The sequence below is a fragment of the Solanum lycopersicum genome, chromosome 4, assembly GCF_036512215.1.
Source record: "Solanum lycopersicum chromosome 4, SLM_r2.1".
Taxonomy (NCBI): Eukaryota; Viridiplantae; Streptophyta; class Magnoliopsida; order Solanales; family Solanaceae; genus Solanum; species Solanum lycopersicum.
This window is the reverse complement of record NC_090803.1, coordinates 4,870,482-4,890,442: the sequence shown is the minus strand read 5'-3', so window position 1 is coordinate 4,890,442 and position 19,961 is coordinate 4,870,482. Positions and strand designations below refer to the sequence as shown.

General features: G+C 31.1%; 5 protein-coding genes and 1 long non-coding RNA gene across 7 annotated transcripts; 3 read left to right on the top strand and 3 right to left on the bottom strand.

Moving 5' to 3' along the window:
* The first annotated feature begins 384 nt into the window (after nt 1-384).
* Nucleotides 385-2,554, top strand: LOC109119995 (uncharacterized). The gene is made up of 3 exons (XM_019213302.3): nt 385-563; nt 1,388-1,612; nt 2,387-2,554. The coding sequence occupies exons 1-3, from the start codon at nt 546-548 to the stop codon at nt 2,432-2,434; spliced, it is 291 nt and encodes a 96-aa protein (XP_019068847.1). The 5' UTR covers nt 385-545; the 3' UTR covers nt 2,435-2,554.
* A 2,159-nt stretch (nt 2,555-4,713) lies between these two features.
* Nucleotides 4,714-9,389, top strand: LOC101250205 (uncharacterized). Of its 2 annotated transcripts, XM_004236664.5 has the most exons (10): nt 4,714-4,972; nt 5,513-5,608; nt 5,727-5,801; nt 6,203-6,271; nt 7,224-7,300; nt 7,418-7,506; nt 7,737-7,866; nt 8,445-8,535; nt 8,620-8,685; nt 9,058-9,389. In XM_004236664.5, the coding sequence occupies exons 1-10, from the start codon at nt 4,793-4,795 to the stop codon at nt 9,175-9,177; spliced, it is 993 nt and encodes a 330-aa protein (XP_004236712.1). In that variant the 5' UTR covers nt 4,714-4,792; the 3' UTR covers nt 9,178-9,389. The 2 variants fall into 2 exon arrangements, with proteins under 2 accessions (XP_004236712.1, XP_019068846.1); XM_019213301.3 differs by lacking the exon at nt 5,513-5,608 and having other exon boundaries at nt 4,732-4,972.
* A 4,351-nt stretch (nt 9,390-13,740) lies between these two features.
* Nucleotides 13,741-14,500, top strand: GRX22 (glutaredoxin). The gene has a single exon (NM_001347223.1). It carries the CDS (start codon nt 13,846-13,848, stop codon nt 14,152-14,154), a length of 309 nt encoding a protein of 102 aa, NP_001334152.1. The 5' UTR covers nt 13,741-13,845; the 3' UTR covers nt 14,155-14,500.
* lncRNA16397 (SlGRX22 antisense RNA lncRNA16397) lies at nt 14,021-14,569 on the bottom strand. Its single transcript, NR_144556.1, has one exon. It is a non-coding gene; the product is annotated as a SlGRX22 antisense RNA lncRNA16397 (long non-coding RNA).
* A 1,458-nt stretch (nt 14,570-16,027) lies between these two features.
* Nucleotides 16,028-16,611, bottom strand: LOC101250881 (monothiol glutaredoxin-S1). The gene has a single exon (XM_004236666.4). It carries the CDS (start codon nt 16,481-16,483, stop codon nt 16,175-16,177), a length of 309 nt encoding a protein of 102 aa, XP_004236714.1. The 5' UTR covers nt 16,484-16,611; the 3' UTR covers nt 16,028-16,174.
* A 2,505-nt stretch (nt 16,612-19,116) lies between these two features.
* On the bottom strand, nt 19,117-19,961 carry LOC101251175 (monothiol glutaredoxin-S1). Its single transcript, XM_004236667.3, has one exon. The coding sequence runs from the start codon at nt 19,714-19,716 to the stop codon at nt 19,408-19,410; it is 309 nt and encodes a 102-aa protein (XP_004236715.1). The 5' UTR covers nt 19,717-19,961; the 3' UTR covers nt 19,117-19,407.

The following is a 19,961-nucleotide window of genomic DNA, read 5'->3' as shown; positions in this document are numbered from 1 at the left end:
TCGTCAAAGATTTGAATTCAAAATTTTTAAGAGTCGAGGCTAAGAATCACAAAAAGGGTGAATTTATTTATATATATATATATATATATATAAAATATATATATATATATAATATTATCTGTTGACACCTATGCTACCATAATACTCAAAATTGTCCACTTTTTTTTAATGTTGATGGTGCCCATTCTATCTTTTCCTATTCCAATCTTTCTTGGTGGCAACAAACATACAATTTGTCTACATTTATTATTTTTTTTTAATTTTTTCGATATTTATATTAAAATCTAATTAAATTTAAATTTATCTATTTTAAGCTTCATTTTAATAGCACGCTTCGAATAATATACTCTAATATATTAAGGGGAGATCTCAATCTTCCCATTCAATACAAAATACAGCAAGCAAAAAGCACTTCTCTCCTAATTATTCTATAAAAACATAATCCCAAACAACACAACTTCTCTCCATCAAAAAAATAAATAATCTCCTCTGTCTCCTTATAAAATAGTTTCTTTATATTTATTTTCCTTGTTCATACTCTTACAATGGAATATCACAAAGAGGTAATTAAGAGGCTATCTTTGTTAATTAATCCACATATTGTTGGCTGCCTTCTTGTTAATTTTGTTGCTAATTTTTTGATAATCACATGATTTCCTTGTTTATTCCTTCTTCAAAAATAAGATAAACATTAGGTTTCCATCTTTATTTTCTTGTTCTTAATCTTTCTTGTTTTCCTAGTATATATGTTTTTATTTGCGACTTATAACTTCTCTGTCTTGTCAAACTTCTAAAATTTATTTATTTTAATTGGCCATTTTTTAAAAGTACTTTTAATAAGTATTATTTTATGTTATCATTTGACTAATATTAGAATAACAAATTGTGTTTGATAGCTTTTGCTACTTTTTAAAAGTATTTTTTTCTTCTAAGAACTTTGACAAACACATCAATTCTATAAAATATACTGTATATATTTTTTATTTTTTATTTTTACAAATTTTAACTTCTCAGAAATTTGGCCAAATAAACTATTAGTCTAGCTACTAGCACTATTAAAAAACACCGGAATTAGCTATGAATTTTGTCATTAGTCCGTCGCTATTTTACTCATAGCTAACGAAATCTTTCGTTAGTCATTGTTCAATAGGATTAGCGATGGATTGCGTTGTTTATATATAGTTACAAAATTTATCCGTCGCTAAATTCATTTTTTTTAAAGTAGTGTAGGAAATTTATTGGTGGTTCAACTTTTTAAAGAAGTTATTCATTTTTTAATTGATATTGGTTGTAGATTAATCAATTTATAACATATTTGATATTTCTAAAAATATAAAAAATGTTACATATTAATTTATTGATGGTAAGCTTCTCTCTTTTTGTGCAGAAGAAGAATGGACCATGGCTATCTGTGCCACAATTTGGACATTGGGATCAAAAGGGTGTCTACCCTGACTACTCAATGGATTTTTCTAAAATAAGAGAAAATAGGAAACAAAACAAAAAGGACTTATCAAGAGCCAGTTTTGGAAATGAGAATGACCTCATTTTCTCTACCAAAAGTGATGCAAATGAGAATGATCATCATTACCATCAAAACCAATCTACAACTGTAAGATTTATAACTATTTTTTTTTTTTGTGTTAGTGAGATCTATAGATCATGCGTTTAAGCTGTGACATCACAACTGACATTGTGTTAGGATAAATTGTCTACAACTCACCTCCTTGGATTATGGACGTTTCATGTACCTTGTGTAAATGCATAATGCATTGTGCACTAGGTTATCGTCATTTAATTTGAAGAGGACAACCTCATAGCAATAATAAAATTTGTCTCTACGTGACTTTAGGTCATGAGTTCAAATCATGAAACGTGCACTCGTTTAACTTTTAGTTTGTTGTGTTTTTACCATCTTTAGATAATATCATTACTTATAGGGTTTTTAATTAATATTCCAAGATGTATATGGTATATAATATATGAATAAGATAAATAGTTAAGACATAATTTTTGGAAAAGATATAGTGGGGTACACGTTGTTAGGACCATTGTTGAGGATAATGCTTAGTTGTCCATGTATAAATGTTGACCTTGTTGATCATTAGATGGCAATGAACCAAATAGTCTTTTATAATTTGTTTGACTTAGTTCTAATTATGAAATATAACAATTGGTTTACTAATTAAACAAAATGAAAAATTTTCTTAGGAGTGTGGCTTAACGATCAATAATATGAAAATTATATATTTTTGAGTGATTTAATGCTATTTTTGAAAAATCTAAACAATACTGAATATGAAGGTTACATACTCTTCTTTTGCATGTTTTAGCATAGTGAACTATAAAAGTAATTGTTAATTTAATTTTTATTTTCTCTTGACAGAGGATGAGAAGGATCTTTAGATATTTCAATTGCTGTGGAAAAGCTTGAAGTTCATGGAATTGATTTTTCATCCAATTTCCTTGTAATGAAAATATAGTAATTTGTGATTTCTACCTAAGTTTTGAGTGACTTTTATAAGAAATAGGAAAATGTTATAAATTTTGGAAATTGTGGTGATTGTTTCTTAACATCCTTTGCTTCTCTTGGGTACATTCGAGATTGATCTATACGTAATTTGATCGAGTATATTGAACCTTCAAATTAATATAGACGTACAATTTTAGCCTCTTCAGTTGATAGAAGTTAACAAATTAACGAAATCAATTAAAGTTGTAGATATAAAAAACTTGTTTATATTCAATTATTTTTAGCCAAAACAATGAAAATTCACATTGTGTATCTCTTATATATACATAATTTGTTCTATATAATTTTAGATGTAATGGTATTTGTGTTTGTTTTACATTATTTTGGCCAAATTTGTAATAGATTTAACTAAAATTTGATCATTTTTTCTGAACAAGGAATAAAAAAAAAAAGATGCCTAAATAGTGGAGTTGTAAAAGTTTTCTTTTGGCTTGTAAAAGATGATTTAAATAAATTTAATAATAGGGAAAAGTGGCAAAATATTCCTTAAAGTAAATATACCCTCCTTAAAAAAGTAACACATTTTAAAAAAAAAACTGTCGTGGTAAATGAAAAATGGAAGAGGGAATTATAATATACGGAATAACTATTGTTACAAAGTGAAAGTTCATCTAACTAACTAAACTCTATATGTATCTTCGTCGTATCACAAATATAACAAATGTTTCATTTTCGTTAATAGACTTACACTTCATTTTAATTTATTTGCTCTATTTTTAATTTATTCCAAAAGAAATTTGTTTTCTTTTTAATAATTCTTTAATTCCGTCAAAATGAAACAAATAAATTACTTTCTCCGTTTAAAAGAGAATGACCTATTTCCTTTTTAGTCTATAAAAAAAAGAATGATTTTTTTCTTTTCTGAAAACACTTTAACTATAGGCTTAAGTCATCTACGACCACTTAAAGTTGTCTACATATTTCACTTAAACACTTCAACATATTCATTTTCCTATTAGACACTTCAACCTTAAAAAATAAATACCTATCAAACATTTTTCTGACACCTAGTTAAAAAATGAAGTGCGTGCAACACACACGCAGTTGATGTGGCAAAATAACAAATTAAACTAGGACATGTGGCATTTTAGTTTAATTATCTTAAATAAATGAAATTAAAATACCGAAAAATCTAAATCTAAAAAATAAAAGAGTTTCAACCAGAAAAAAAATATGAAAAATCCACCTCACCCCACCCACCCCAAACCTCCCGTTCTTCTCTTTCCCTTAAAGATAACCCTTTCCATCATTGTTGTTGTTCATCTAAAAAAAAAATGGAGATTTTAACATATACTAACTAAGAATTTTTCATTTTTATTTCTCTTTATCCCGTCTTTTTGTTCCTATTTGAAATTGATGTTATTTTTTTACAAAAAGTACGTTTTTCCTTATTAATTTTGATTTCGAATTTGGTTTCTACCTTGTTGTGGAAGAAGAAGGGGTCGTGTATGCGTCTCCATTTTTTCTGGTAAGGAGATGTGGATGATAGCCTTTGTTTTTTCCAGCAAAAAAATATGGATGGTGGTATTATTTTTTCCGACAAAAAAAATGTCAAGATATAATTTTAGATCTGAAAAATTAAAACAATGACAAGAAGAAAAAAAAATGAAGAGGAGTCCTTGTGTATGATAACTAGGGTTTATCTGCTCCAATTGAAAATTACTATTAACAAAATAAAAATATGATAAAACAACATATTAAGGCTTGGAATGTAAGGAATAAAGTGATGTTTGGATTTATTATTGCCTTGGAATTCTTAGCAAATCTAAGTATAAACCTAGAAGAAGTAAATTTGTAAAAAAATGTTAAAAAAATAATGAGAAAAGAAGTTTGAAAATTGTTGATTAAATGATTCACGCGCTCATTAAGGCGTGAATCACACTTTTTTGCCACATGTGCACAACGTGTTTAAATGGTTTAAATTCAGAACAGTGCAGGTGTTCAATAGATATAAATCCTACTTAAAGTGTTTAAGTGAAATATGTGGACAACTCTAAGGGGCCGTCTATGACTTAAGCCTTAACTTTATACGTGACATGTTTAAGATCAAGGACTTTTTGATACATTTAATTTAGAATCACAAAATAATTTTTTTTTTTAAAATTCCGTTTCAAGTTAAATTAGGCCAAACGAAAGAAAGCAGTATTACTCCTGAATTTGTGTGTGTGGTGGTTTAAACCAACACACCAAACCTTATCAACAGAGCTTTTAGTTATCCCACAAAATTCCCCCAATTTTTTTATTTTTAAGAAAAGAAAAATGTCAAATTCTACATCATCTCTCTTCACTGCGCCTTCTCAATTTTTAGTACAATGTAATAATCCATTAATTATTTCTGGAAAATTGAGCTTCAAAATTCGAGCTTCAGCAGCTTCTTCTTCTTCTCCTTCATCAACTGGTGTTGTCGATCTATCCACTCTCCGAACCGCCATTTCTAAGGTACATTCCCTGTTTTTAATCGAAAATTTTAATCTTCTCTCCATTTTGTGCGTATTATAATTGTTGTCATTTTTGAGGTTTGTGTCGGTAATTTTTTTTTGGATGGAAAGAAAATTTGCCGCCGCTATCTTTTGGGACACATAGGAGTGAAAACCCTGCTAAATAATTAAGACATAATACATGAACATGAGACACAAGTAGGGTGTGCATAAGTAATGTTTAAACTCGTGTAAAATTGAACAAATAGATACATAACAATTTTGTGTCCTACGTGGTGATCTATGTGTGTACTAACACATAAGACAAGTGTGTCTACTTATTTAATTTTGTATAAGTTTAAGTGTCTGCTAGTGTATTCTCTGATTTGGAGCACATAGTTGTTGGTTGAAACCAAGTTAAGGATCATGTTTATGTATTATATCAATAATTAATGATGCTCCAATTTAGATATGGAACTCGCAAATAAGTGATGTTTGCAGTGTCTTTTTTTTTTTGGCAATTACTCCTAACTGTTTTATGTGCATATTTTCTTGATTGTAGAAAGATAGTAATGCCGTAAAAGAGGCGCTTGATCAGCTAGTTGAAATCGGTTGGTCCAAAAAATGGGGTTCTCAACCATATGTGTCACGTCGAACGGTCAGTTTTCATTTAAAATGTGAAAAGACCAATGTGTATCTATCTGTTATCTAATTTATTTGATTAGCACACATTGTGACAATAATTCTCTTAATGGTCTTAAAATTTTCTGTTGCAGACATCTCTTAGAGAGCTGACAACTCTCGGAATAAAGAACGCAGAGAACCTTGCAATCCCAAGTGTCAGAAATGATGTAAGTTTCTTGATGAAATTTGTATTGTTATTACGTTGATGACAGTAGCTCTCGATTCGGATATTGTTCTGTATTCTGATTGAAGAGAACTGTATGTTCACATGGGTGCGATAACTAAGGGGAATATTTGAGCTAACGTCGTGTTTATGGCACATGTATTGTTCATCTGTTTCATACACTGGAACATTGGTATCTCTACGATCATGAAATGAATATCTGACTACACATTTATTACATTTCTTTCGTGTCCCTACAAATGATTTCATGGTTCCAATTGTTGTTACTTGGAACATCAAAAGTTGTTTGACAACGGATGATTAATGTGGTTATGTCTTTTTCATTTGACTGTTATGGACTTCGTTATTAAATCTGTTTGATACTGATTTCCTTCAGTGATGCAGGCAGCTTTTCTGTTTACAGTGGTAGGCACAACTGGGTTTTTGGGAGTTCTTGCAGGGCAACTTCCTGGTGTATGTTCTCTTACTATCCTACTTTTCTGCTGTTCATTGTCCTATTTGTTTAACTCTGAAGTTTCATATTACATCTAAACTGTGGTTTATAAGCCTCATTCTCCCTGTTAAGTTTGCAAATAACGCACTGGATATGGGGCCTGAGTCTTTCATTTGGTTCTATTGTTATAGTCAATCTAGATAACTATATCTAGTTTGGTTTCGTGGGATTACAATCTCTTGATTTATTATCTGGATGTAAACCAAGTTGACAATCCTAAGAGGTGTTGGGGTGGTATTGTAGTTCAACACCCCACGTCTTTCTAACTACTGACCACTTGTTTAATAGTGTGAATAACCCTATGTTGCTCAGACTCTTCAAAAATGCCAAAGGATGCGTGTCGGATTCGCCAAAAGTAGTGTATTTTTGGAGAATCCGAGACGGTGCGGCATCAAAAGTGGAGAGTCCGCGCAACTAAGGAATCACCTCATCGAAAAGGTTAATTTGTTAAATAGACAAAAGTTTTTGTTTGTTCTTTACAAATTAAGATGTCTCACACCCAAGGGTGTGACTAAGTGGTCAATGAAGTGAGTTGCACGGAGGCAAAAAGCACTAGGTGGTTCTTTCCATTTTGTCACCAAGCCTTGGTGGGTAGAATACCCTCTATGCTTGTAGCAGGAACTCCATGAAATTAGTCGAGAAGAGTAATAACATGTTCCCATATGTCTGCACCAGAACATTTTTATTCGGAACCTATATAAAGATATCACCGATGTATTTTGTGTCGACATAGAAGTACTAGTGCGGGTTATTCGCGAAAGTGTAACAATGCACACAATTCTCAGATAATTTTGTTCGCCTTGGTGTTACTCCAAAACCAAGATGGGTTGTGAAGTACAGTGATGTTACTGTGTATCTGTATAGAACATATACATGCAGGTCACATTGTTGATTCTTTCTTTATGTTTTCAGGATTGGGGTTTCTTCGTTCCATACTTGATTGGGAGCATATCTTTAGTAGTTTTGGGAATCGGAAGTACTTCCCCAGCGTAAGTAAAGATTTTAGGTGTTCTTCTGATACTAATAATGCATTATACTATCTATTCAGTTGAGCTTTTTCTACTGCATGCAGGTCGTTATGGCTCATTCTTTTATTCATTATGTAGGCTCCTTCAGGCCGCCATTGATGGATTTTCATCCTTTTTTCCTGATTACCAGGAGAGAATCGCCAGACATGAAGCAGCTCATTTCTTAGGTGGCATCCTGTTTTAGTTTTCAATATTTTATACTTTTATTTTTATTTGGCTATGATAATGACATGAGTTGAGCTTAAATGAAACATTGAAGATTCATATAAGACGAACCTCGACAAGTTATTGTTGTTATTTGGTTATGATAATGACATCGAGGCATAGTTGTTATTGTTGTTGTGCTTCTGCGGTTCCATTAACTTTCCTCTATTAAGCCGTACAATGTCAATTTCAGTTTCCTACCTAATAGGTGTTCCGATCCTTGGATATTCACTGGATATTGGGAAAGAGCATGTCAATTTAATTGATGAAAGGTTGGAAAAACTTATCTACAGTGGCCAGCTTGACTCAAAAGAACTCGACAGGTATCGACTTCAAAAGAATCTCTTCTTCAATCAATTAATTACTCCTTCTGTCTCAGTTTATGCGGCACCGTTTGACTTTGCACAAAGTTTAAGTAAAACGGGAAGACTTTTGAATCTTGTCGTCTATACCAAACCTTAGGTATTTGTGTGGTTGTAAATTATTTCATTAAGCGTAAAAAAGTTTTTAATGTTAGGTTGTTTTTAGTTATTAAAAAAATGACATTCTTTTTGGGACAGACTAAGACTAAAAAAGAATGGTGTCACATAAATTGTGACACAGGAGTACTTGCTTTGAAAGGCTAGAATGTAATGCTTTAGCTACGGGTCTGGTCCTTCAGAACCCTATAAAATGTCACTAATAAGTACAAATAACTGATTTTGAAGCCAGTAAATCAAATAATTTGTGGTAGAATTTCTACCACGAACCATAATGTTCAAATCCTGTATCTACCTCTGCTAGTTATATGTAGGTACTTTGTCAGACATCTGCTGCTATTTATATTTTCACATGAAGTATCATTGCTTCTAAAATTTTCACCGGAAACAAAAATTATTTACTGAGTAGTTACATTTCTCAGATTGGCAGTGGTAGCGATGGCCGGGCTAGCAGCAGAAGGGCTAAAGTATGATAAAGTTGTCGGTCAATCAGCTGACCTTTTCACTCTTCAGGTTTAGTGTACACTATCTTGGAGTTAAATTGCCCTTTTTCTGGAGCCATTAATAAAAAGAAACTGTTGCCCTTTGTCTTCACAGAGATTTCTAAACAGGAGCAAGCCGTCGCTTAGCAAAGACCAGCAGCAGAACCTTACAAGATGGGCGGTGAGTCTAAAACCGAACACATACTGTGATAAATATACACAAACTATTGAAATATATAACATAATTAAGTCAATTAAAAGTGTCTTAGTCTCTAGTAGTTTAAGCTTTTATATGAAATCATCACACACTTCAACATGGTATTAGAGCACATCACAAGAGGTGGTGAGACATAATATAACTACATAATTAAAAGTAAAAGTATGTGATGAGATGATCACATATTTCTAACATACAAACATATACAAAATTCAAGATGCATACCACACGTAGATTGTTTGCTTTTGCCACTTCTAAGCTAAACGAAGACATTGATTATAATGTTGCAAGTAAATCCAAGCAAGACCATTAGTTTGTCTGATTCAATTTTTGCAGGTCTTATTTGCTGCTTCACTACTGAAAAATAATAGCAAGCTTCATGAAGCCCTAATAGCGGCAATGACAAACAAGGCATCGGTCGTAGACTGCATAGAAGCAATTGAGAAAGCAGCTTGATCTTACTCCAGAAATGTGACTAAACACTTGTACATGAAAAACATGTGATTTTTTCTCATAAATTTGAAAATATATCGAAGAACAGAAAGAAGTATATATATAAATATGCTTAATAGAGAATGTATTCTGTTTTTTTTTTTTTTTTTGACATTGATGTTGAACCTATGAAATGTCACCAGAAATGTGAAATAATTACATGTACGAGTTGTAGAGTTTTCGAGTTTCCAAAACTATCACCAGCTATTTATTTATGTGAGGATAGAATAACTAAGTGATTTATATAATATGACATGAACCAAACATATTTAAGTGTACATACCCACATATTCACTGTATAATAGAAACCTAATTCATTTCGAATTATCACATAAACCTAATTCTTGCTTGGGTTACAATATCTCGAGAATTTCAATGTAGAAATGTATTGTTAGAAGCTTTACGTTGCATTTCAAAGAAAACGGATATTGTGAATGCAAAAGACTGATAAGATGGATGACAATGAGTTAGCTGACTTGGTGCAAAAGAACCTTAAGGATCAAAGATACCTTGTTGTTGATGATATTTGGAGTAGGGATGATTGGGATAGTATAAGAGGAATATTTCCTAATTACAACAATGGAAGTCGAATCTTATTGACTACTAGCGAAAATGAGGTAGCAATGTATGCAAATGCTTGTAGCCCTCATGAGATGAACCTTCTGAGTTTAGAAAACGGTTGGAAGTTAGTTTGTGATAAGGTGTTTGGACTAAAAAAATTGATCATCCTCGGAAAGAAAATAGTTGAAAAATGTCAAGGACTACCCTTGACAATTTCCGTGATTGCAGGACATCTCTGTAAAGTGGCCAGAACATTAGGAAGTTGGAAGGATGTTGCCCGAACCTTAAGTGAAATCATTGCTAGTCATCCAGATAAATGCTTAGCAGTGCTCGGTTTGAGTTATCACCACTTGCCTAATCACCTCAAACCCTGCTTTCTCTCTATGGTTGATTTCCCAGAGGACTTTGAAGTTGATACTCAGAGATTGATCCAATTATGGATCGCAGAAGGTTTCATTAGGACATCTGCTGGAAGTTTGGAGGAAATGGCAATAGATTATTTGGAAGAATTAATGAGCAGGAACTTGATCCAGGCTAGAAAAAGGAGATTCAATGGTGAGGTAAAAGCAAGTGCAATGCATGATTTACTGCGTGAATTCTGTTTGATAGAAGCTTAAATGACAAAGTTCATGCTTGTTGAGATATCTCCAAGTTAGATTGAACGGAGATATTCTTGAATCAAATCTCAGAGCTTCAAAATTTGCAAGCTCTAATTTGTAGTGCTAATTCGTTGTTTATATCTTTTCCTGAGAAGATATGGATGATGAAGAACTTAAGGTATATACATACAAGGGAAACCGCTTTTTTACCCAGTCCTAAAACAGAAAGTCTTGTGACTGCGATGCCAAATCTAGAGGAACTTTCTAGTCTTTCTTACATCAGTTGTACAAATGAAGTATTCTCTGGTATTCCCAATCTAAAGAGATTGACCATTCATCACCCTTCTGTCACATTTAATCACTCGCCCGATTGGCTTATGGATATGTCCAGCTTGAGAAAACTCGAAGCAATCAAGTGTTATTGTTTGCCGGTAGATTGTAATTGGCACAAAAATTTATCCATCAAGAGCTTTGTTTTTCCAACATCACTTAAGACGAATTCAAAAGCTTGAATTTTAGTGTTACTGAGTGGTGGAGGACTTTCGCGTTGGGAAGCTAGCACTGCTAACTTCCCAAATCTCAAACGCCTACAAGAAATTCCAACAGATTTTGACGAAATTTGTACTTTAAAATCAATTGAGTTACACGATTGCAGCACTACCGCTGAGGATTCTGCAAGAAATATTGTACAAGAACAAGAGGACGTGGGAAATAATTTCCTTAAGGTCTAAATCCATTACAGTCGCGTAGCAAGTTTAAATCTCTCTAAAATGTTCTTCGATTCTTCACATTATTAATTGATGCACCGTAATATCTATTTTGTGTTATGTGATTCTTTGAAATGATAAAGGTTTCAATCTATTATGCGTTGCCTTTGGATCACACATCGATTCTGTTTTCCTCTGTTCAACTATAATAAGTGTTTTTTTGTCGATGGATTGTGCTTTTACACACTGTATATCAAATGAAAACCTCACAAATCCATGAAATTTTCTTACATAGGTAGTGGCGGAGCTACTAGGATGGTCACTTGAACACCCTTTACCTGAAAATTATGGATTATACATAATTTTATTATATATGATCATACGTATAGTATACATATATTATACATCTGCCGACTAGTATATTAAGTTTAATCAGTTGGATGGGCGGATCTTTAGGTTAGCCTGATGCACACTGTCTCTACTCTCTACTGAGCTGTTGAGAATCAGTTTGAGGTTCATTTCATTGCCTTTTACATATTTCATTGCAGCAACCAAATCTGTCAAATGTTATTGTTAATTACTCCATTTGTTCTATTTTATGTGACGATGTTTGATGACTAAACACATGATATAACCAAAAAAAATAGAAAGATTTTGATTTGACTAAAGTTCTTTGCAATTGACCGAAGTATATTGGTTCAAGATTAGATTTTGACTTAATTAATTAGCATATGGGTAACAAATCCATGCAATTAACTTTTCTTTAGCATAATACCAATAATAGGTTGTGGTGGGACGATTGGATATATGCGACTTTAGTTAGAAGTCTCAGATTCAACCACCTAAGAATGAAAAAAATCCAGTTAAAAGTGTCCCCTCTAGAAATGAATCTTGTAATGCATGCGTAAATCAAAATTTAGTCAGATCCAACACATTGTATCGGGCTCCGGAGTGATAAAATAAAAAGAAGAGACATTTCTTTAGCATCATATTTTATTCATGTTCTCTTTTGGAAAGTAGTTATGGAAAATGCAACTTGTAAAGGATCACACCTTTTTAAGAGCATAAAGGCATATAGCTTTTGAGACGACATAACTCCACGTTACATTGTCAAAACTTCCATCACATATGCATATAAACGAATGTTGTCGTTTCATGACATATCTCATATCAACATGAAATTTAAAAAATATTACTTGATTCTGGTTTGTAAATAGCATAGTTTAATGACTAACAATAATATATAAGATCTCAAGACTACAAATAAATAATAAATATGTACATATTTAATCCTTTTGCTCATTAAAAATGATGTTACATAAAATGAAACAAAGGAACAAGTAATATTTGGCCTTTCGAGGTAGCATATAACTTTTTATTTTCTTATATAAATTTTATTTCGGAGTGAGAATCACTTTATGATAAGGATGTCCTAGTATATATACTGTACCCTCTTTCTTAATTTGTCCTATATATTATTTTCACCTTTTGTACTTTGTAATAAAGTACGATTTGCATGGACCTTATTGCAACATGTCCACAAAGAACTATTAGATATCTAGAACAAACTGTACGGCTTATTATGATTTGCATCAAAAAAAAAAAGGAATATATCGTCTTTACTGTCAAAACTCAAATTTAAAATTTTTAATTAAAGAAGATGAAAGTTTGCATTCATATACTTTTAGTGATTGGAAGGATATAACTTTTTTGTACTTGGGAGGCTAGGTCGGGCCGGTCTGAAAGGAGTTTGTTAAGTAAATATCCGAGTTCACAAATGTCCTTGCATATTCCTTTCTTCATGCATGGTGTTTAGTGTACGTGTCTGATTCGACTTCAAAAGTTATTTCATGATATGATACTCACCCCGCCCCACCCCACACTTTGCCCACATAAGAAATTGGGCCTGGATCTATCATCCTTGTCACCCCCAAAAAGCATATGGCCTTTGGAACTTGGAAGTACCAATCGACCCTCTCCTTCTTGCTTGAGACCCTTTTGTATTTGATGCACTATATATTTGGAATATTACAAAAGCATTAGATCCAAACCAATTCCTTCAACTTCGTGTATCCGATTAAATTATGACACATAAAATAAAACAGAGTGAGCATATATATCAATATTGCGTATATCCGTGTTATATTGTACATATTTAGTTGTTAATACGGGTTGTAAATCTAATTTTCTACACTTTAATTTCTAATGTATGTAAAATTAAATGGTAAAGCAATGATTTTTCTTTTGATGGTTTATGACTTAGATTACAATGTTGGACTATATATAGCTCAATAAAAAAATTAGCAACAGACAAATTTTATCTCTAAGTAATAAAATCATTAATTAATGGATTGTCGATAAATTATGAGAAAACTCTTATCAGCTATGAGCTATTTAACGATGAATTTGATAGTATTTTGGAATGTTAGTAATTTTATCTACGTTACACATAAAGTGCTCAAAGATAATAAGGAGAATATTTAAAAGATAGTTATATTCCATTCTGATTTTCAAGATTGTAGAATGTGATGCAGTTTCATTTATCGTACAAATGATAAAAAGTATATCTTTTTTTTTGTTGCTCTTTTATTTATATATAGGAATATTTTCATCTTTTAATTTAACCCTTATATATAGCTCCCTCCAATTGAAATAACCATATCAAATCAACAAACTCAATACACAAAAGCCTTTTCTCTTCTAGTTTCCTTCACATATTTTTCTTCCAATAAAAGTATATCTTTCACAAAAGACTTAAAAACATTATGGAAATGGTGATGAAGATGGGAGCACAAAGTCCAGTGGTGATTTTCAGTAGAAGCACTTGTTGCATTTCTCATACCATCGAAACCCTAATTCGCAATTTTGGAGCAAACCCTATTGTTTATGAGCTTGATAGACTTCAAAATGGGAAGGAATTAGAGAGGGCATTGGTTGATTTAGGGTGTCAACAAATTGTGCCTGTTGTGTTCATTGGAAATGAGTTAGTTGGAGGTTCTAATGAAATTATGAGTCTCAATATTAGAGACAAGCTCAAGCAATTGCTCATAAAGGCTAATGCAATTTGGGTATAAAAAATATATGCTTGTAACTTTTTTTAAAAAATAACCATGGGTCAGGGCAACTTATGCACATCTCGACTATAGATTCATGAGTACTTGTGCTGCCTACATCAACATAGGTACCGGATAACTCTGTCCACTAAGACTTGGACCGATGAAAAGAAATCACCTCATATTTGGCTTGAGAGAGATTTACAAGATTGAAATTTGATAAGCTAAATTAATTTCTAGGTCATGATGTCATTTTTGGGCAGTGAAAGACCTAGATATATGAGGTTTTCTTTTATTCACCTTTTTATCTCCATTTTTTGTTGTTAATGTATTTTTTTGATATAATAATAATGGTATGTTTTGTCCATACAATATATCACATTCCTAAGGTTATTCTTGCACACACAACCTAGTAGGCTTGTATATTGAAGTAACTTTTTTTTTTCAACCCTGTATATGCATTAAAATTTTACTAAATATGTATAAAATTAAAAATAAACTCAATGCCCAATTATTAACACTTGATGAGGTCATTATCGTAGAATCAAGAACCCAGTAAATTTAAATTTTAAATCTGTTCGCGTTATGTCTAGAGTTATAAGCAAACACAAGATTTATAATGCTATATATTGTATAGGTGCTTTCTGGCTCCTTACTTAGCCAGTAGATCCGCTACTATATTTTGCTCCCTAAATGAATTTTTTCATCATATTAATATGCAAAAAATTATAATTTATAGTACTTTTCATAATATAGTTTTAGAATATCTAATTTTTTAATTTAAAATATCGAATAAGTGTGGTTTAATTTACCTTTGAGAATTAGACAAATTGACTTTCGATAAGCGTAATATGACAAAAAATTCTGGATGGAAGGAGTATTATTTAGAAAATTTAATTCCTCTATAGAGTCGATTGCAACTCAAAGAACGACATTTTTTTTGTACATCCATTAATTCTTGACATGTTTAAGATTACAGATTTCAAAAGTTTTTTTTTTAAAAAAAATAAATAAATCATACTAATCAAATACGGCCGTAGCATAAAATGAAATAGAGGAATAACTTGATGTTGGAGATAGATTGTAAAGAAAAATAAATAAATTGTGACCTTTCGAATTTGTAAGGGAGTTTTTTTTTTTTTTTATTGGGTAAGAATATATTGTGATGATGAAATTGGCATACTACTTTATATATTCCCTTTCTTGATCAAGTAATTCACTTTTTTGAACCAAGTTAGTCATTATTTATCAACCAAACTAGCTTAAAGAAGCATAAAAATTTGTGTGTGGTACTTTTTTTCTATACTTTTGGTACGGATAATTATGTGAACTTGATTTCAACAGCATATGTATATACGTCTATAAGTATTTATTCCCAAAAAAAAAGAAGAAGATATTTTTGCATCATCAGATTATTGTTATATGTGTAGTAATTTTAGTATATATCTATAACTTGTCTTATTTTCAACATTGCAAATTCCATATTTTAAAAGATTTATATGTAAATATATTTTGAGTCTCGATACTATATAACAAAAAATCTTTGTACCTACGATGTGCATAACTTAAACTCAATCACAAAATATATTAACTTCATTTAAAATTTTGTAATTAATATTGCCACAAGCTACACATAAACATGCTGTCAGTACAAAAAAAAAAAAATTTAGCGGCATTAAGTATTGACATTAATAAAGAGTGCTAAAGTCTTTATCGGCATTATTTAAGTGTCATTAGAACGAATGTGGCTAAAAACTTTAAAGGCATATACAAAGAATGTTAATTACCTCCAAAAATACATATTAATGATATTTTTTGATGTAGTGTCTTCATGCATGTTATAAGCTGTGGATAAAGAAAAATTGCCTAGATTTCCAAAAGAAAAGACTAGGTATGACCAAATTATAACTTTATTTATACATCAAGATAAATCATTATTCACAATGTGAAGGAAATTACAAAGATCAAAGCTAAAGGTTTCACTATATGAAAACTCCTAGACCTAGTACACTTGCTACATATTTATAATCTTTATTAATTCCTATATCCAAATGGCATTAGCCCTAATTAGCAATTGTTTAAGCTTTCCCCTCACATTAAGGCTCATTATCTCATTTGCACCACCAACTAACTCTTTCCCTATAAATATTGCTGGTACACTTGGATGACACCCTAGTTCCATCAATGCCTTCTCCATTTTCTTCCCATTTGGATGTGTATCAAGCTCGTAAACTATAGGGTTTGCTCCAAAACTGCGGATTAGGGTTTCAATGCTGTGAGAAATGCAACAACTACTCTTGGTGAAAATCACCACCGCGCTAGATGCTCCCAACTTCATCACCATATCCATGTTTGAAGTAGAAATGATGAGAGTTTGGCCAAATGCCAAGATTTATAGGTTTTAGTGAAGAGGAAAATAGAAATTGTGATGGATACAAGAAATGGTATATATGAAAGTTTGTGAAGTGAATTTGAGACTTGATTTGTTTTTAGAAAAAATTGAACCTAACGTGAAGCTATATATAGAGGCATTATGTTTACTATAAAAGAGAGAATAAAAGGTGAAAATTGTTGTGGATATGGATATATTTAGATTGTTCTTGATCACTTGTATGATAAGGACATAACAAAACTAAATTGAAGATAAAAAGAATATAATCTATCACATCTTTAAAATATTCCAAGAACATTGTAAGGCCACTAAAGTCCTTTTAGATTTTCATTTTTCACATATATATAATTTTTAAAAGAATTCAAAAATAACATTCTCGTATCAACATGTTAAAGTATGTAACTATTTCATTTTTAACTGAAATTGTTAGAGATCAAAACACACCCTCATTTATTTAACAGCAAATCTAAATTTCCTAATTAATACTAAATATTTTTCAATAATTTAAATAATGTTGACCTGTATGTTTCAATAATTTATGCAATCATGAATTAAAGTGTATATAATATAATCAAGAATCAAGATCGACGTTACAAGAATTATAAATGTTGCATTTTCAATTAAGTTCCGATAAGAACAAAATGTAATGCCCTCTTGAAAACAATGCAAGGAAAAATTAAATCTATATGTCCAGCTGGAATTAACTTTTACAATAGAATATTACTTTTAATTTGGGAAAAAAACGAAAAAGAAATCTTTTAAGAATATATCTCCTCATATAGACGTGTTGTTGAAATCACGTCCACATTAATTATACGATCTGTACCATACACAAATTTAATTAAAATTCCCATTAGTATAAAGTAAATATCAAAAAAAAAAAAAAAAGAGAGAATCTAGTACAATTACTAATGTATGAAAAAAATGCTCAATCCCTTACAACCTCGAAGGGCCACATATTTAACGTATTACTCTTAAGGTATCAAAATGTAGACACGGGGGAAAGGATGGGGGAAATTCTCCGGAGTCTCCAAACGGAGAGACGCCATAGCCCCTACTTTCGGGAAGTCCAAACGGATTTCACCTTTAATTGCATGCCTACTTTCAAAGTTGTGTCTTGGAAAGGCGTTATTTTATATAGTTTCTTTAAACGGAAAAATTACTGAAATACATGTGTTATGTTTTTCTTATTTTCAATATCTCTTTATATTTTTAAAAATTCTAAAATCTCTTATTTCTTTAATATATTCGAGCTACCTATTAATGTGTCCGAGTTATCATTTAGTGTATCAGATCTGCATATTGTGTATTCAGTTTATTTTATAATGTATCCGAGTTAGTTTTTATGTATCCGGTTTATATTATAATATTTCTGAGATATTCTTTAGTGTACTAGAGCTACATGTATTCGGTTTGTGTTACTTTTTTAAAAATTAATATAATTACAAGACATAAATAGTAAAATTTCATATTAAAATTATGTGATTTATGTAAAATCTATTTTTTTTAATGAAGTTATAATATATATCCTTGGCAAGATCCAACTTTAGACATTTTTCGTAGTTATGACATAAATATTTATATATGCCTCGATTTCAGATATGTTAATTAAATGAAGAAAGGCTGTTTTTTTTTTTTAATTATTTATCTTTATAATCATCTTTACGTCTTTTTTTCCCACCAAATTTGAATAGTGCATATTGAGAGAGTACGATATGAGTGAAGAAGTACGCAAGCAAACCTATGTCAAATTTGTGAAAGAAATAACTATACGACTGGAGCAGTTAGAGATTTTGAATTTAAGCCCTAAGTATATATAAATTATGAAATAGTATTTAACGTAGGAAATGTTTGCTCTCAAAATAAAACTTTCTGATGCAGATTCAAATTAGTCCTTCCCAAGTACGTAATATCGGATACCGAATTAAAAAAAAAAAATTCCCCATGCCATTGCATGCAAAAGATGGAATTTATTATTGATGGCAAGAAGATTTCATTCATGTATGTCACCAAAAGTCAAAACTTTTAATATAAGAATATTTGCAATATGTGTGTCATGTGGTCTTTAGCCTGTTAGAACAACTTGTACCTTTTGAATGTAAAGAATGTCATTCCAACAAATCAACAAGTTTCATAACGATACATACAGATGCTAATTTCTCTATTAAATTCTTCCAAAGTCTTAACAAAATTAATTAAATCGAAATCTCCACTTCATTATACATATAATTAAATAAAGGATAAATGACAGAAATCACATACTTTTAAGGTAAAATTACCATTTGTCCCTTGTAAGTTTATAATTACAGAAATCCCTCAAACTGATACAATAATACAAGCATTGATACATTAATTTGATATGCGAGATACATTAATCGTTAAGTAAGATATATTACATTTTATATTTGATACTCTAATATGATGTACAATTTACACATGATACACTAATTTGATGGGTGAGATAAATTAATCTGATACGCTGATACATTAATCTTGCGAGATATATTAATCTGATGTGCTGATACATTCGTCTGATGCACAAAAAATGAGAAATTTTGGAAATTTGTAAAATTAATAGGGGATAATGGTAATAAGAGAACTTAAAAGGTGAGATTTTTATCATTTTCCTCAAATGAGAATAACATAAGTTGTCACCCATGAAGGTTCCTGTGGAGGTTTCAACTTGACCCATATCATCACTAGATTGCAAAAAGAAAAGACTTGCTATGACCAAAGTATTAGTAGTTTTTATTTATACATGAAGAAGCAAATTGTGAGAGAAAACAAAAAGAGTATCTGTATTACTTGGTAAATTTACCATCAAAACATTTAGACTAATTGCTATATACATAGCTAGTCAATTTATTAATTAATTAATTTCATTATATCCAAATGGCATTAGCCCTAATGAGCAATTGTTTAAGCTTGCCCCTCACATTAAGGCTCATTATCTCATTTGCACCACCAACCAACTCTTTCCCTATAAATATTGCTGGCACACTTGGTTGACACCCTAGCTCCATCAATGCCTTTTCCATTTGCTTCCCATTTGGATGTGTATCGAGCTCATAAATTATAGGGTTTGCTCCAAAACTACGAATTAGGGTTTCAATGCTGTGAGAAATGCAACAACTACTCTTGGTGAAAATCACCACCCCACTTGTTGCTCCCAACTTCATCACCATATCCATATTTAAACAACTTCAAGAAATAATTAATTAGTAGTTTGGCTCAAATGTCAAGATATATATGTATATAGCTTTTAGTAAAGACTAAAGAGGAAAGAAGTTGTGAAGTGAATTTGAGGGTTGATTTGTTGTTGAGAAAATTGAACCTAACATGAAGCTATATATAGAGACATTATGCTAACTAAAAGAGAAGAAAAAAAGAAGGTGAAAATTGGTACAAGTTGATGATGTGATATATCTAGATTGTT

Coding starts and splice junctions, on each gene's coding strand:
- LOC109119995 (XM_019213302.3), top strand. Junction 1,613..2,386: donor ATCAAAACCAATCTACAACT/GTAAGATTTATA, acceptor TTCTCTTGACAG/AGGATGAGAAGGATCTTTAG.
- LOC101250205 (XM_004236664.5), top strand. CDS start 4,793: ATGTCAAATTCTACATCATCTCTCTTCACTGCGCCTTCTCAATTTTTA. Junction 5,609..5,726: donor CATATGTGTCACGTCGAACG/GTCAGTTTTCAT, acceptor TTTCTGTTGCAG/ACATCTCTTAGAGAGCTGAC. Junction 7,867..8,444: donor GACTCAAAAGAACTCGACAG/GTATCGACTTCA, acceptor TACATTTCTCAG/ATTGGCAGTGGTAGCGATGG.
- GRX22 (NM_001347223.1), top strand. CDS start 13,846: ATGGAAATGGTGATGAAGATGGGAGCACAAAGTCCAGTGGTGATTTTC.
- LOC101250881 (XM_004236666.4), bottom strand. CDS start 16,483: ATGGATATGGTGATGAAGTTGGGAGCATCTAGCGCGGTGGTGATTTTC.
- LOC101251175 (XM_004236667.3), bottom strand. CDS start 19,716: ATGGATATGGTGATGAAGTTGGGAGCAACAAGTGGGGTGGTGATTTTC.